We start from the raw sequence: 17,603 nt of genomic DNA, 5'->3' as shown, positions 1-17,603 counted from the left end.
ACAGGGAAGAGAAGTGGCTCCAGGATTAGAAGATCCAGACTGAGAACCAGCATGGATCCCAAGACCCTTCAAGGCGCTTCCAGTTGTAACTCGAAGGGGAACACACAGACTGGTGTTTTGCTCTGGATCAGCCCTGAGATGGGGTGGACAGCTGTGGAGATTTCCGTAAATCCCTTATCCCTCCAGTAACAGCCCTGTGGCCCCTGCAACAACCCCCTGAAGCCACAGCCCCCTGCTCTGCGGCGCCTGCCCATGGGCCTCACACAAATCATGGGGATGGCACAGCCACGTCCTTCCTGCCTGCTAGTGCTGACGCCTGGTCCTGCCATCTGTTGCTGCCGAGCACCTTCCAAGCTTCCCCAAACCCCGAGACCCTCCTCCTCCCAGGCTGCCCTGAGGCCCAGGCACCACTGCATAGGGTGAGGCATAAGCTGCACCTGCCCACCCGGTAAGAAGGCAGAGGCCTGGCACAGCGGAGGTGCCAGGCTGTGAGAGGCAAAGCCAGCCTCAAGGTGACACAAGCGACCCCACCGTCCCTGCTCTGGCCAAGCCCAACTCTCGCACAATTGGTGGGGCCACACCTGCCCTGGAAGCCCTCCCTGGCACACTGCGGCCGCTTCTGCAATCTCTTGCCCTTTTCTCCTGTGCAGGGCAGGAAAGGTAACTTGCAGCTGAGGGAGGAAGGCCAGCTCAGGTCCCATCCCACTGGGTCAGCTCCAGACCTGACGTTTTGGCTTCAACTCTCATGGAGGCTCAGCCGTGTTCAGGCCTGGCCCTGGTGGCTGGCTCGCCAGCAGAGCCGGAGCGGCAAGCCCCTCTTTCCAGCAGTGAGACCAATGCTCACCTTCTTTGATTCAGACGCTAAACACTTTTTAATAGGAAATAAGTCACTCAGCAGAGGGTATGTCGGGACCCCCATTTCTCCCTGGAACAGACCACTCCACCCTCGGTCAGGACCTCCCTGCAGGACTGAGGAGCTCACGAGGCCCCAGGTGAGCACTGCTGGGGGCCACCCAGCACGTGCACATACATCTCCGGGGCTTACACATTTTTTCTTTAAATGAAGGACATTTTTGTTTTTGCCCAAATCTTTATTTCTTTGTCCAAGAACCTCTGTGATGAGTATGAATAGGATAAGTAGCAAAGACTGTCAATGAAAACCAGTATCTTAGTTATTTCTAAAACACTTCAACCACAACTAAACCATCAGACCCACGCCCGCCCCACCACGACCACCCTGAGATGTAGCAAGTGGCCATGTGGGCCATGGAACACCCAGGGACGTCTGCCCATCCTCAAACTGAGGGTACAGCGTCACTCAGATAACTCAAAAGTTACAGAACAAAGAGAGGCCCACGCTGGGCTTCCCTATCAGAGTTCACAGCATCCCATTCCGAGGCCAAAGCAACCAACCTCTGAAAAGCCAAACTGGGAGAAGCCAGAGGACAACCTGGACGGGAGGAGACAGCTTTTCCTGCACAGACTGAGGCTGCTGGTCCAACCTAGAGACAGTGTGTCCAAGCACTGCGACCCTAAGGTCACCCCGGTCTTCCACCCAGAGCCTGCCTTCATCCTTCCCAGATCTGCCTGAAGTCCTTTAGAAATAGGAACCACGATCCAGGCTCCTGTGGGGATGGAGGGCCCACCTCCCCACAACCTGTCATCATGATCTAGAGGGGAGCACACCCCACGTCATCGTCTGCACGTGGAAGCTAGGCCCACAGTGCTGAGACATGCATATCATCACCCACCAGCAGGAGGGACTCCCGGCAGACCGAGGTGCAGACCCAAGGGTCCCAGCTTCCAGACCCTCACTAAAGCCTTACGGGCCTCACAAGGGCTCATCCCAGGGTCCAGAACCTCTGCCCCTCCCTGGAGCCCAATGGCTGCAGAGCTTGGGGAACCCGTGGGGTTGTGGTGGCCAAGGGTGCAGCTTTCTGTAACACAGGGGGCAAGTGTTCACACTGGGTGGGCGGAGGAGAAGGTGCTGCAGTTCCTCCCAGGTCAGGGTGGCCAGGAGAGTCCTGCCCCCACAGCCATTTCTGGGGCTCTCTCAAGGCAGGTGGAGCAGGATGACTAACTCTTCTCCCAGCAGATACCCAAACCCCAGGCCAGATGCTTTGTAGGGCAGCCCTGAAACCTTGCCCAACCCTGGCAGAAGCCAACTGATGAACACGACCTTCCCCCTGGGTTGTGCTGCCTAGGCCTCCCCCATGGCTGGTCTATTTACCATTCCTGGCTCCCATGACCATTACTTTTACGTAAAAGGCATGGATGGCTCTGAGACGAGGAGGGGGTTGTAAAGACCTGAACTTGCGCAGACAGACCCTCAGCTGGACAGGAAGTCCCGGGTGAGCTGAGGATGGCCACACTGGGAGCACACTTCAGGCTTGTGTCAGGGACCCTGGCCGGTGATGGAGCAGAGCCCAGCCTGGCATGAACACAGCGTCAGGGTGACTCTCAGGGGCCGGCAGCATTGGGGTGCTCTGCACAGAGCTACCAGAATATCAGATGCTCACCTCCATCCAGAATCCAGCACTGTTAGCCCTCCCAGCCCCACTATTGCTGCCCCTGGAGCTGCCTGCTCCCAGAACCTTCTCAAGGTGTCATGATCACTGATTCTGCTTCCCCGAGCAGAGGCTGCTGGCCCCACTTGGCTTCATCTGCACTTAAGTTGGTCTCCAGTGGCCAGGGAATGACCCTCTGTCTGCTGACAAATAGGGACTCCACCCCGGGCACAGGACTCCTTCCTGAGAAAGGAGGGAGTAGCTGCCCTGCCAGCTCCCAAGCCCCACGTCAGCACAGTACAGTCAACACTGATCCTTGTGAGGGGAAGCTGGTCCCCTCTACTTACTCACAGTTGAAAAATGATCAAACGTTAGCAAATCAAAATTTGGGATGATTCCTAAGGCACCTTGTTCAGTGGAAATGGTAGAAATGAGTTGAGCAGGAGGGGAGGGGTGCACGTCCAGCGTGGCTGCTTCCGGGCAGGGCTGCTGGGCGGGCCGCCTGAGGGGGCTACGTGAGCGTTGGGTCCGAGATGCCGTGGTCGGGGTTGCAGCTGAAGGCAATGGTGATGGCATAGCGGGTGCCCCAGTGGACCTTCTCCACCCGATGCAGGTTCTCAGACCCGGAGGTGAAGAAGGATACCCGACCTGGGAGAAGGGAGAACAAAGCATGACCTCGAGGTCACACGCATGGCCGGGCCTCAGAGGACCTGCGTTCAGGCCGACTCAGGGACACAAGGAACCTGCGGGCTGGAGAAACCACTGATGCAGGAAGTCAGGGCTTGGAGTCAAACCTGCAGGATGAAGGATGCCCCAGTCTGGCCACAGCCTCTCTGTGGGTCAGCCTAGAATTGCAGTGAGGCCCTGCCACCCACCTCAGGGGCCCCTACAAGCCATGTGACCTCCCCAGGCCCACCTGAGGATCTTATTTCTAATCACACAGGGAACAAAACCAAACCCTGGAGGGTGATGACAATGTTTTAACAGAGAATTAGGAAAAACAGGTCAAGGCAAACACCCAACACCTATAGCTCCCTCCCAGGGCAGGAGGGAGCTGCCTCCTCCTGCCAGGACAGGACACAGGAGAGGGCTTCTGAAGGTCCTGGAGTGGGCGGGTCCTCCAGCCATCTGTGCTCAGAGAACCCAGTGTCTATGTGCTCCAATATTTAACTGGCCTCACATATACCACTATAGATTTTTTTTTTTTAGGACAAATGGAGTTGACCCTAATGGAGTCATTAGGGAGGAGCCCTGGGATCCCACAGATGCCATGTTCCTACCACGTGGCCCAGCACCAAATGTTCCATGACGGGGACTTCCCTGGTGATCCAGAAATCCACCCTGCAATGCAGGGGACATGGGTTCAATCCCTGGTAAGGGAACTAAGATCCCACCTGAAACTAAGCCTGCAGGCCACAATGAAAGATCCCACACACCACTACTAAGGCCACATGCAGCCAAATAAACAAACAAACTAATCAATTTTTAAAAATTTTCCATGACAACTTCATTTCCCTTCAAAGGTCACTGCCAGGAACTTGACCGCTAAATCTTTGAAAAGAGGAGAAAAGTCTACCCCAGAGTCCACTGTTTTCTGGTTGTAAACAAAAGAACTGTGCTCTGCCTGAAAATAGCAGAACAAAAGAAAACATGTAACACGCAGAAACCTCCACACGGGGCCTGGGGACACCCGGAACTCAGACCCTCCTCTGGACCAGCCAGGCTGCCCCTGACCTGAAGGAAACACTCTTTCCCAGAGCAATCTGGAGTCACACCACTTCCTGAGGCCCAAGTTGTTAAAGGACATTTTGTCCTTGGTTTCTCCAGTTTCAATCACACCTGAGACATCAGACAAGCAGCCAGGCCAGTCTGCACAGTGGGCTCAATGGCCTCCTTGCCCATCCATGCCATCCTTGCACTCCCACCCCTGCACACACGGTTATCAAATATCGCTGACTTGCAGCAAGAGTAGGGGGTCTCTAGGGGCCCCCAGTGTTTCTGCACACTTTGCAAACAGAGGCACCAAAGAACAGAGAAGAAAAGACTGAGGAAAAGTCAATCTCCTCATGGCCTGTGGGACATCAGGAAACCATCCATCCCTCAGGTTGGACCTTTGGAGGGAAGAGAAGCTCATATCGGTACAGAAAAAGGTGATTTGAAGAAATAATGACCACTTTCCCTACTGTGATGAAAACTTTGACTTTTAACCCAATAAGCTTGTCAGGATAAATACTTCCAGTGGGATAAATACAAATTCACACTGAGGCACATCATAGTCAAACTGCTGAAACCAGAGACTAGAGAGCAGCTTGCAGGTGGAGAGCAAAGAGGCAGCTACTATAGGGAGGTGACAGTGGTGATGGCAACAAGGGAGCCAGAGGAAAAGGAAAATGGTTTTTTAAAAAAGAAAAAACCCACCAATCCAGAATTTCACCTCCAGTGAAAATATCCTTTAGAAAAAAGCTGAAATAAGAATATTTTCAGAAAATCGTCACCAGACCAGCACACCATGAAATGCTGAGGCAGAAGAGGAATGTACCTGTTGGAACCTGGATGCGCAGGAGGGAATGGAGGGGGCTGGAAAGTGAATAGATGGGAACACTGAAAACCCTTGGCATATTTCCCTGTTAATTTTCATAGGAGATAATCAATTGTAAACTCAGCATCCCAGGAAAGGCACAGTCAAGCACCCCAGATTCCACCTGTGAGTCCTACCTGCTCTTGGCTCCACTGTCTTGTTGGCCCCCTCCTCCATGAACACAAACCGCCCCCCACCGAAGTCGTCCAGGTAGTCGGAAAGGTACAGTAGTGACGTGTAGTCAAAGGAACCATAGGTCACCTGTGGGCAAAGCACAAGGGTACGTCACCACCTGCTTGTGGGAGGGCTTGGTTCTCAGGGAAGGACAGAACCCAGGCCTCACACTGCCCTCCCAATGGCAAAAAACCCTCTGCTGAGCACCAGCCTGCCAAGGTGACCAAGGCCCTGTCACCTTCTGGTGAATTCAGTACTGCACTGTCTGTGGAGCTGGACTTTCTACACAGACCTGGGCTCCCTCCACATTCCCCACCAAGACCCCATTTTGGGGCTCCTTATCTGGTATCAGGGCACCAAACAAATATCAGAGTGGCTTAAACCTGAGAACAGCTCAGGGCAGTGCCCTTGAGTTGCTTCAGCAGTGAACCTCACATCCACTGAGCTGCACAGAACCTAAAAGAGACCGGGATGGGGGGTGTCCAGTAGCCTCACCCTCTCCTACCCACCCAGCTCAGATACTGCAAAGGAACCACCCCAAACTCATGTGAGCACAGTGGCCTGGGAAGGAGGAAGGTTCTGGCAGGTCGTGGGGATGGCAGAGGCTGGTGGGGCCTGAGCTGTTCTGAGTCGGAGGCTGGAGAGCTTCACAGCCAGGAGCAGATGCTTCACTCCTGGAGTCCCCTCATGGGAGAACACCTTTTTGCCACATCCATACATGAGCGACCCCTTGGCTATGACAACCACCCAGGTCCTGTACACCCTGTCACAAGACCTCCTAGCTCTAACATGTCTGAGGCCACCCTGCTCATCACTACTGACTTGCTTTCTCTGCCTGAAGAATATCTTCCTTATCTTTCTTCCTTCAAAGTGGATCAAGGAACCAGGCTACCTTCAGTGTTGTCTCTTCTAAACCCACCCTTCACACTATGCAGAGGGTTGCTCTTTCTTCACGCAGGGAAATTCTCCCAGACTCCATCCCAAACTCCCTTCCCCATTTGCTGCATGAACCTATCTGTCCTCAGCACATGATGTCTTTGCCCTGAACCCCATAGAACCTTGTTTTCCCCTCTGCAATGTCTATGATGATCTTACACTGAAGGTCTCAGCCCTGGTTCCCTAATGAAATAATGCATCTACAGAATGATTATTCAATGAGGCAATGGCTGCTAAACCTGTGAGGTGAGAGTGAACAGGAAGCTTGATCATAAATGGATGAGTCTGAACCCAGTGATCAATCGTAAGCCCATGGGAGCACCCGGGGTGATGCCCAAACTTCCAACCTGAGTCCCCTCGAACCCCCTGAGCTACACTGGCTCAGATGAGCCACTGGCCACATGCAGCTGCTTCACTTTAGCTTAATTAAATACTGGGTTCCTCAGTCTCACTAACCACAGGGAAGTGCTCCTTCCTCCGTCAAGCTCAGACAGTTGAGATTAAATAAACACACCAATGTCTGACCGAATCTCAGGCAGAAGCCCAATCTGCGAGCTTCTGCCCAAACCCTCGGCTTATTTTTCACTTTATTTCCTTTGTTCCAGCATCAAGCAATGCAGAGATTATCTGGGTCACCTGAGCACACTCGCAGCTGGGGTGACCGCCAACAGCCCTCAGACGTTTCTGTGGCCAACTCTCCCCTGGCGCCATGCTGGGCGTGCTGGCCGAGCAGGTCAGGGTGGGGCTGAGGGGCAGGCGGGAGAGGGCTTCAGTTGTGGCTGATGAAGACATTGATAGATTAGGTGTCACCGTGTCTAGGGAACAACAGGAGGTCAAAGAAGAGGAATCCACAGAATCCAAGAGAGTCTGGTCAAGAGATCTATCCCCACAAAAAAAGGGGGGAAAGGGGGCCTCCTGGGCAGGGGTGGGGGACGCATATCCAAGGGGAGACCACCCAACAGAAAGGCTGAATCAAGGCCGGGTTAGGTGACATTTGATGAAGCTCACGGATCAGGCAGAGACAGCTCCGCATCTGGGAACAAGTAGCAAAGGATGGTCCCCACCAGGCCCTTCCTGTTCCATAACATGCGTTTCACCATCTTCTCTCACCTCACCACATGAGAAATAAGTCTTATTTCCTTGACAGCATCACCAGAGAGGAAACATCTAAAACCCCAACTATGAGAACAGACAGCACCTCAGTGGACGGGCCCCAGCTGCATTCACCTTGTCCACGTGAGCATGCCAATACTCATCGTGAGCTGTCCGGGCCTCTGTGCTGTTGATGCGGGAGAAGAAGGTGGGCTTCGTCAGGTGCAGCGAAGACGCACTGATGCCAAACGCCTGGGCGATCGCCAGCTGGACCTTCTGCCGCACGTCCCTGCCAAGAGGACACACGTGTCACTCAGAGCAGCTGGAAGAGGATTCTCCACGGGTCCATGGGACCCATATCAAACCATACCACAAAAAGACATGAACTGGAGAAGAAGGAAAGGTGAGCAGATACACACGTGGGTTCACACACATGTGACAGGGTATCATGTGCAAAACCAGAAACCTGAGTGCCATTTCTCTGCAGGACTCACCCCAGCACTCCCATGCCCCCACTACCTTCCCCACCTCTGACCCGGGCGTTCCTTCCCTCACCGGTACAATTGGAAGTCCTCTTCTGAGAAGATAGTTTGTATTTTATCCCCAAAGTATCTGTGAAAAGAATAAGGAGTATTAACAAATGAGACATTTTATTAATGTTTCCTTATTTCCTTTGGGTCTTCCCTAGTGGCTCAGATGGTAAAGAATCTGCCTGCCATGCAGGAGACTCAGGTTCAATCCCTGGGTTGGGAAGATCCCCCGGAGAAGAGAATGGCTACCCACTCCAGTATTCTTGGCCTGGAGAATTCAATGGACAGAGGAGCCTGGTTACGGTCCATGGGGTTGCAAAGAGTCAGACGTGACTGAGCGACTAACACGTTTCCTTTAAATTCAGTCTTTCCTACAGTTAACTAGCAAGTCCTTGAGAATCAGCTGGTCCTTCTTATGTTGCAGCTGCTCTTTCTACAATAACCGTGTGAGAAGAGGGTGGGGGGTGGGAGGGCAGTACCTTGCAGGTGAAACTGTTAGTTGCTCAATTATGTCCAATGCTTAGTGACCCCATGGACTGTAGCCCATCAGGCTCCTCTGTCCATGAGATTCTCCAGGCAAGAATACTGGAGTGAGTAGCCATTCCTTTCTCCTGGGGATCTTCCAGACCTAGGGATCGAACCCAGGTCTCCTGCATTGCAGGCAGATTCTTTATCATCTGAGCCACCAAGTGGGGTGACATTTATTAAGGTTGGGAGATCTCTTGCTTCTCCTGGCCCTCAGGAGGCAGCTCTTAGGAGCCTGGCCTGCCACTCACCTCTCCCTCCAACCCTATCTCTTGGCCCCTTCCCGACTAGACTGTTTCCTAAAGCAAGGTGAGTGAGTACCCAGCCCCTCGGAAGAGCTTAATCTCCCAGTCCTCACTTGGCCACAGCCTGATGGCAAATGTTGAGGTTTTCCCCCAAGACTTGAAGCCCTTCTGATCCATACACACAAGCCTCACTCAGGTGTCCCCGGATAAAAAACGGGCAGACCCTCTCACCCCAGGTTCTCACCTGTACAGGTTTACAAAGTGCTTCCCAACAGATAAGGCCCCTGAGTGCAGGTCCAGGATGGATGCCTGGAAAAGATGTTGGCAGAGTAGCATGAGGGCTGCCTGGCAGATGACCAAGCTCTAAAAGCCATCAACGTTAAACACAAATTCCCAAGACGTATCCTTGCACACACAGGTCAGGGTGACAATGCACACAGGCTGGGTTTCAAGACATTTGGACAAAGGTGTGTGGGGTGCTGGTTCGTTTCTAGAACAGGAGGCCCTGGAGTCATGCAGGTACACTCGCTCTCAGCCTGGCTCCTTTCACTGCATATCACCTCCCTGTGACTAACTCACCTGGAGACGGACATGTGGGCGGCTCCTAGTTCAGGGCTGTTGCAAATAAGGCAGCTCTGACACTGGCGGACAATGTTTTTATCACGGGAGATGCTCTCATTCTCCTGGGTAAATGCCCAGGAGCAGAATTGCTGGGTCATCACTCGTTAATGAACCACCAGTGTTTCTGACCCCTGCCCACCCAGCCTCCAGAAGGCCTTCTCCGTGTCTTAAAAGAGGGGAAGGGGCATGAGCACGGACCACCTCTATCCTGTTTGGGCATCTTTTCTCACTGATGCGATGACCATCCCAGGGGGTTTGTTTGAACACAATCTGGGCTTAAAAAATGTTAACGGCCCTTAAAGATATTAAACCTGGATGATTCACTGCAACAGAACTTTTCACGTAAATGCTGAGCAGAGAGTAAAAGATGAGTCCACACACGAATAGGTTTTAATAAATATTCCCCTTGAACTGAATCAAAATAAAAGGAGAAGCTTAATTTTCAGAACTCAAAAGGAAAGAGTCTGCAGAATAAGAGTCATAGAGATAATGACTGAACTATCCAGAGGAGAGCAGATGTTCCCCTAGGACCCACACACTGGGTGAGAAGATCCCCACTGGGACCACGTGAGAACTCCAACGTAAGGTGGTCGCACAGATGGACTCTCAAGGCTACCCAGGAAGCGGATGAGTTACAGAGCTGCACTGGCCTGAGTTCCCTGTGGTTGCTGTAAATGGTAGGCTTAAAACAGCAGGAATTCATTGTCTCAAGGTCTGGAGGCCAGAAAGCTGAGATCAAGGTGTCAGCAGGGTCCCATTCCTTCCGAAGGCACCAGGGGAAAATCTTTCCTTGAATCTTTGGGCTTCTGGTGGCACCAGGGGTCCCTTGGTTTGTGGCATATCACTCCACTCTGCTCCATCTTCACATGGCCTCTTCTTCAGTCTCAAACCTCCCTCTGCCTTCCTCTTACAAGGACTCTTGTCACTGGATCTAGGGCTACCTTGATAATCCAGGATGATCTCATCTTGAGACCCTTAACTTAATGATATCTGCAAAATATCCTTTTCCTAGATAAGGTCCCATCACAGTTCTGGGTGGATGCATTTTTCAGGGGCCATTTTTCACAGGCCCCCGCAGTCTCACTCAGTGGACAACAGTCCGTACACTGCATCTGTGAGGGCCTGAACATCCTATACCCTCATTTCCCCTTGGAGGGAGAGCAGAGCCAAAGGGGTAAGAAGAAAACTGAAGCAGGAACAACAGACAACTCACCCCTCCATCGGATCCTCCCAGGGACAACCCCTTCTCGGCTATGCTGTAGGGGAAGATCTTAAGTCAGAATTCAGTTAACAGCATCATCTATGATACTTCTAGACAAACACCAATCACACAGCGAACACAATGTTAACGGATTGCTTAATGTTTATGACAGAATCACATGTTTAGACCAAAGGACTCGACTTTCAAGTTGAGTAAATGTTAGTATTCTGTCACCACCTCACTAACATCCTATCACACGGTTTGGGGACAAGTGGGCTTACTTTCCATCTTTAGTTCAGAGACCTGGTGCTGAGCTGAATGGGTTGCTCTGGGCTGGAAAGTCTCTCTCCTGTCATCACAGGCTGGGAGGCAGACTGTAATCACCAGCTCAGGAGGCAGAGGCCATGTGGTACCCTGGGCTGGACCTCACAGGACCACCCATGTCAGTGAAGACGCAGGGGCTTCTGGTGCCTCTGACAGATGCTTCATGGCCACCCGGAAACTGATTAGGGGCTGGATCCAGCCCTCACACCAGTGACCACCCCCCTACCCAAGTGGCCCCTACAAGGTTATCTAGAAACAGGAGGAGAGTCTCCCTTTGGGACTCAGCTCAACACACAGACCAGACACTGCTCCACTAGGCACATGCCTGTGTCTGAACTCCATGTCGGAAAAGTCAAAGCACCAAGATCTGCTTCTAAAAGACAAGAAAGAATCCAATGCCAACTACTTGTAAGTAAGACCTCCTACCCGGTCATGAGTTATGGCGAGCTGGTGGGAGGACTGATCCCAATCAGTTTTGGAGAGGAGACTGAAATATTGTCTAGCAACTGCCTGGGGCCACTGGGTAAACCCGCTGTCTCTATACAAGTGTCCATTGGGCCCCTCAACGGCTGATAGGAGAGCATCCCCCCCACCTCCCCAATAGACCAAAACAGAGCATCCCCTCTCCATCTCCGCAGCTGTCCCTGGAGAGAGCCTGGGCCTCCAGAAGGTTCTATCAGCAACCACATCACTGAGGGCAATAGCCTTCCCTCCTGGAAATCAGAAAAGCCCATCTTGCCCTTGGAAGTATGCTGGGGAATTCTTAGGGAATTCTAAATGAATCTCTTGAAATCATCCTTTTAGTAGTAATTCTCTGCTCCCCGCCCCAGCCTCACCCTCCCACTTGTTCAGGACAGAAGCTCGGAGATGCATGTACCTGCGAATCCTTCGGGCTTCGTCCCTGGTGATGACGGCATCGCTGATGCCCCGGCCACACTTCCTCGGGGAGCAGCCTAGAAAGAGTCAAGTCAGGATGACACACAGCCCCCACTGAACCCCGACACAGAGAAGCATGCCGTTGTCAAGGACTCACATGTGGGCCCCCCTTCTCAGGGACAACAGAATTTTGTGGGTTGGGGCCTTGCCTTTCACAGGATTAGGGGGCCAGGTTTGGAAATTACAGGCCACGTGGTCAGAGTGAATTTCAGATAAGCAATGGTGACTTTCCAGTACATGCACGTCCCCTACATCAAATTTCACTGTGAAACTTCCCATACAAATTTCACTGTGTTCCTGGCAGCCCTGCCAGGCAGGCCACTCTGGAAGCACCAGGCACTCTGCCCAGAGGAGGCATCCACGACATTCTTGAACCTGACCACAGATCCAGACCTGTTGGCAAGTCCCTCTTGGATGACCAAAGCTGTGCCTGCAATTGTAGCTGCTATCCTTTTGCAGAGCTGCTTTAAGGTGCTCCCCACCCACTCCCCCCTGCCTCCCTCTGTCCTACAGCCAGGACTGAGCTGCTTAGAGGAAGAAGGGTGGGGGAGCTTGGATGGGGATGGGGCCAGGGTTGGGGTGAAAGAGGCAAAGTGGGATCAGGGTCAGGGTGGACAGCATCAGGGCCAGGGCGGACACAGCCAGGGTCAGCATGACAGGCCCAGGGATAAAGTGGCCAGGGTCAGGGTGGACAGGGCCAGGGTCAGATGGATGGGCCCAGGATGAGGCAGAGCACCAGAGATGGATGAGCTCAGCAAGTGCCTTGTGTCTTGGTGCAAAGGGCAGGCTGGCTGTCTCGAGCTGGGTGGACCACAGGATATGTGGCTAATGGAACACTCTCAGGACACGCTGGGCTGGCTGACCTTTAGCTTTCATCCTCCTTCCCCTCTTCCTGCCTGGAACGTGCCTGGAGGTGTCCTGGGACCACATAAACCATACGCTGAGTGGGAGAGCTGGGGGCTCAGTGCAAAGGGCTCACAGGGAGCCAGGCTGACCTGGGGTGACTTTCTCTGGGTGGATAAACTTCTACTTGGGGGTCATTAGGGAAGGGGTGCCTCAGTTCCATGGAGCTAAATATAACCCTACTGATACAAGATCTGTGTTCTATTAAAACACAAAAATGCTTTTTGTAAGGGTTACTCCCTAAAGGTCGACGATAAAGGCAAAAACGACGATAACCAAACAGCAGCTTGGGGAGTGATATCATACAAAGAAATACACTTAAAGACAAAAGAATTATGAGAGGGGAAGAGACTGATAATAGGAGCGATTCACCAGGAAGATGCAGGGGCAACAGAAGCACCAAGTGACATCAGTTCAAACACGTGAGGCAGCCACCAGGCCCACCACTGAGGTGGAGACCCGCCTCACAGCTCCTGATAACTGAACAAGGCAAGACGTCCAAGAAGACAGTTTGCCCAGAGGAGTGTAGACTAGGAGACAGTCAGAGCTTCACAACAACCATTCAAAAACAGACATTTTTTCAGGTACACATGCAACATGAACAAAAACATATTAGCCCAACAGGAAAGTTGGTTCTGTACCATACAGGTTATGGTCTCCAGCTACCAGGCAGTTAGAGAGAACTCAAGTTCCATCAATCTTGAAATCTTAAAATCCAGCAGGACACAGCACACTGAATATGAATGAGCATTAAAGAGTATCATTTGGGCGAGAAAGTGAGTTGTGAGTGGTGGTGATGGCCGTGCATGTACACAAGTGCACAGGACACAAGCACACAGATGTGCCTCCCAGACACACAAGTCCGGTGCAGGCAGAGCCCCTGTCAGCTATGGGAGGAGACAAGGGTGAGAGGGGGGAGTCCAGAGACTTCGATGCTGTGTTTTTCTGGTAAAATATATATAAAACCCCAAATTTACCGTTTTAGCCAGTTCAGGGACATTAACTGCGCTCACATTGTTGCGTGACCATCACCACCATCATCTCCCGAACTTTCTCACCTTCCCAACTGAAATCCCATCTCCATCTACACCAACTCCTCCTCTGCCGCATTCCAACTGTTTTTAATGTGGATAAATTATTAAAGGGGTAGGAGAAATAATGGCTCAGCGGTAAAGAATCCGCCTGCAATGCAGTAGACACAGGTTCGATTACCGGGTAGGAAAGATCCCCTGGAGGAGGGCATGGCAACCCACTCCAGTATTCTTGCCTGGAGAATCCCATGGACAGAGGAGCCTGCCGGGCTACAGTGTACAGGGTCACAAAGAGCCGGACACAACTGAAGTGACTTAGCACGGGAAAAACATACTTTGTCAAAAGCTGGGACTTTACAGGAAAAAAGCTCACCAAGACAGAGAGAGCATGCCCACAACAGAACCTGTCCACTCCTGACCCCCGAGGGGAACGGGAACCCCAGTTCCTCAGCATGTCCATTTCTGCCAAGGAGCCCACACACCTCCCTTCACTTTAACCCAACTTGTGCGCATCACAACAGTGCCCCTTGGTGGAAGGACTCAGCAATCTTTTTCTTGGTTCAAGTTCAAAGCGCTGCTCTGAATAGAAAAAATAAGTTCTGTCTCTAAGACCCGGTCACTCTGGCTAGGCTTTTAAAACTGCTGCCCTCCACAGAGCAGGCAGGTGCCAGGATGGGACAAACGCCATGGTGGGAAGGACCCTGGTATCACGTTTCCTGTTGCAACATTTTCTGATTTAACAATCCCCTAAGACAGAAAATGTCTCTTCTCAGTTCAACTTGTTCATTGATATCTTCCCAATTCTGTTACATCTTTCCAGGCAAACCACCTCGTCCACCAGATGGAATCCACACTGAGGTGGGGGGCACCTCAGTAAAATACTGGCCATAGCCTGGGCAGTGAAGCCTGGGCCTGCCCTTGCACTGGTGGGGCCTGAAACACTCACACTCCCCAGAACAGGTGTGAGCTAACCAACGTAGTGGGGGGGCAGTGGGGAGGAATGCCGCCTGTACCCCCAACCCCACATGACTTTAGACCTGATTCCCACCAATTCATCAAAGTAAAAACAGATGCATTTTGAACACACCAAATTCTATGTTAACATGCTGCTCTTTCCTGAATCACCTTGGCACTGCGTACCTTCAAACCTTCGGTGACTGTCATAGTCCTCAGAGCAGGGCACCTCGATGAACCTGCCTGGCAGGATCTCGCTGCGGTGAGCCAGGACCTCAGTGATGCCGTCATCACCCCCCAGGCTGCCCCAGAACAGGCAGGCGGCGAGCGCAGTGCAGGACCCCAGGACAACGACTCTTAACCACTTCTTGCGCACATCCCGAGGCGCCCGGACACTCTTGGTGCTGAGAACAGAAAACAGCTGTGGTCACCCGAAGGCAACTGCGTGTGCTGAAAACTCAGATCACAATGACCAGAGACCACACCCACACTTAGTTACAGCCTTAAAGGGGTCCCACACTGGTCATCATCAGAGCTACTCTCCATCAATCCAGAGGCACTTGCCAGCATACGAGGACATGGTGGGGAATGTGCCCCTCGCCCCATACGACCAGACAGGGCTCACTATGCCCCTGAGGACAAGACGAACTGCTAGTCGCGGTCCCTCCCAGCCTGGCCATGTCCATGGAGAACCATCTGGGAGATCCTGACAGAGCCTGTGACATCGATCACATTGCCTGCATCTGAAGATGACTGACACAACCCCATGCACTGGCCCTAGGGTGCACACTCACACACAACGTGAACTAAGGCAGTGAAAGTCGCTCAGTCGTGTCCATCTCTTCCAACCCCATGGACTATACAGTCCGTGGAATTCTCCAGGCCAAAACACTGGAGTGAGTAGCCTTTTCCTTCTCCAGGGGATTTTCCCAACCCAGGGATCGAATGCGAGTCTCCCACATTGCAGGCGGATTCTTTACCAGCTGAGCTACCAGGGTGAACTAAGGTAAACACGAACCAAACTCATTTCACTGAAACCACCAGGCAGCCGGGAAAGGAATGCAAGAACCACAGAAATGATTCCACACTAAGACACTTTCTGTACCACCTGGGTTAACTGTTGGATTCACACTGTCTATGCAGAAGTTGCAGGCATGTCTCTGTGTGCATGTGTGTGTGTGCATGCACACGTATATCTATGTGTCTGGATGGTGTATACCCACTCATATGTGTGTCTGTGTACATGTGTATGTGTTTTCTCATATGTGTAACTGAACAGTCTTGTATTCTATTAACTGAGAAAAATGTGTAGGGCTTGAAGGACTGGCAGAAATGAGAAAAGCGATCCAGACATTGTTTCAGGAGGTGCACCTCATGTCTTCAAGTATATGATTAATTCCTGAAAACCAGGAAGTCTGCCTTCTATTTTTATATGTCCCTCCACATTTCAAAGTGCTATATATATGAAACACACACAGGCTTCCCTGCTGGCTCAGAGAGTAAAGAATCCACCTGCAATGGAGGAGACCAGGGTTTGATCCCTGGGTTGGGAAGATCCCCTGGAGAAGGGATGGCTACCCACTCCAGTGTTCTTGCCTGGAGAATTCCATGGACAGAAAAGCCTGGAGGGTACACTACCTGGGGTTGCAAAGAGTCGGACATGACTAAGCGACTAACACTTTCACACTTTTACTTTCTAACACACAAATTCCGATTAAATAAGTCTCAAGGTGGGCACAGCTGAGTCAGATCATATTGGGTGGATACATGGTCACTTTAAACAGAGAGCATAGATCCCCAGGTCACAAAGACCCCCATCCTCCACCTAGAACTGCTGTCTAGCCTCTAGCCCACCTGGTCTCCTCTAACTAGACAAGGGTAGGCCCCTAACTCCAATGGGGCCAGTATTTTCTTCCCCAATAGGGCAGGGAGACTGCCAGCCCATCTCAGCAGCAGGGGCTGAAATCCTACTGTGGGCACAAAGCTGTTGACACCTTCGCCTGGGACACCCCAGGTGCTGAGACAGAAAGGGACAAAGAGGGAGGTAGAGACAAGAGGGGAAAAAACAGCCTCCTGGTCCAGATTTGGAAGCTATACTTCCCTGAGTTGTCCTCAAAATAAGCACCCCTGTTCAGGGTAAGCTGGCCCAAATGCAGACTGAGAATCTTGCCGAAACATAAGTGGATTTGGAGCAAGGTCCATGGCCCATTGGGCAAGCACGACGAGAAGGTAATTTATCCTGAAGTGAATACACTCCGGCTCTGAAAGCTTTAGGCAGAATCCCCTCGAAGGCTACCTGATGAGATCATTTATTCATTCATCGGGTCCCCCAACGGAGAACCGTCACGTGCACAGCCCTGAGAAAAGCACACGGAGACCAGACGATGGGGACCTCTGAGTGCCAGTCCCCGTGCGTAGTCTCGGCACAAAGCCTTAGGTACAAAGCCCTCGGTACACACTGGGGAGGAAGGAGGTCAAGGAAGGTTTCCCGACCCGCAGCTCCGCCCAACCCCTTCCTGCGCGGTCCGGGAGGGATTCTGCAGGCTACGCCCTCCGGACGACCACGCCCCTCTAGGCGCCCGATTCGCCCAACCACAAACCAGGCCCCTCGCGGCCAGGCCACACCCACACTGCAGTGCCTTTCCGGGAAAGGCCCTGCCTGCACCAGATCCACCTTTTTCTGACCGGGCCGTGCCCACAGCCACCCGACACCACGCCCCTGTTAGGCCCCGCCCCTCGGCCAGGCCCCGCCCATGCCACCATTCGCGCGCTCCCGGCGCTATCTGGTACCTGCTCTGGCGCCGACGCTCCGCTGCCCCGCTGCCCTCGGGGGCCTTGGGAGCACCCCTCCGCTGAGGTGCCATTAGCTACGCTGCCGCGAAGCTAGGCCGAATGCTGGAGCCGCCACAAGCCCGGGACGAGCGCTGCGAGAGGTAGCGCGAGGCCGGCGCGGCCGGGCACGCGAAGCGACACCCTCAGCCTTCAACCTCCGAGCTGGTGACCAGGCCTGAGCAATCGGAGGTCGAGCGCCGAGCGGGGCAGGGCG

General features: G+C 52.7%; 1 protein-coding gene across 1 annotated transcript; it reads right to left on the bottom strand.

The window, feature by feature from the left end:
* Nucleotides 1-1,070: 1,070 nt before the first annotated feature.
* OGFOD3 (2-oxoglutarate and iron dependent oxygenase domain containing 3) lies at nt 1,071-17,438 on the bottom strand. Its single transcript, XM_061392448.1, has 9 exons — nt 17,348-17,438; nt 14,744-14,961; nt 11,611-11,686; nt 10,422-10,464; nt 8,832-8,896; nt 7,843-7,899; nt 7,423-7,576; nt 5,223-5,346; nt 1,071-3,155 (listed from the first exon to the last, which is right to left on the bottom strand). The coding sequence occupies exons 1-9, from the start codon at nt 17,419-17,421 to the stop codon at nt 3,019-3,021; spliced, it is 948 nt and encodes a 315-aa protein (XP_061248432.1). The 5' UTR covers nt 17,422-17,438; the 3' UTR covers nt 1,071-3,018.
* Nucleotides 17,439-17,603: the final 165 nt, after the last annotated feature.

Source organism: Bos javanicus, chromosome 19 (genome assembly GCF_032452875.1).
Source record: "Bos javanicus breed banteng chromosome 19, ARS-OSU_banteng_1.0, whole genome shotgun sequence".
NCBI lineage: Eukaryota > Metazoa > Chordata > Mammalia > Artiodactyla > Bovidae > Bos > Bos javanicus.
Note: the sequence above shows the minus strand (reverse complement) of the source record. Positions and strands in the feature narration are given on the sequence as shown.

Coding starts and splice junctions, on each gene's coding strand:
- OGFOD3 (XM_061392448.1), bottom strand. CDS start 17,421: ATGGCACCTCAGCGGAGGGGTGCTCCCAAGGCCCCCGAGGGCAGCGGG. Junction 7,900..8,831: donor CACTTTGTAAACCTGTACAG/GTGAGAACCTGG, acceptor TTCTTTTCACAG/ATACTTTGGGGATAAAATAC. Junction 7,577..7,842: donor GAGGACTTCCAATTGTACCG/GTGAGGGAAGGA, acceptor TCCTCTTGGCAG/GGACGTGCGGCAGAAGGTCC.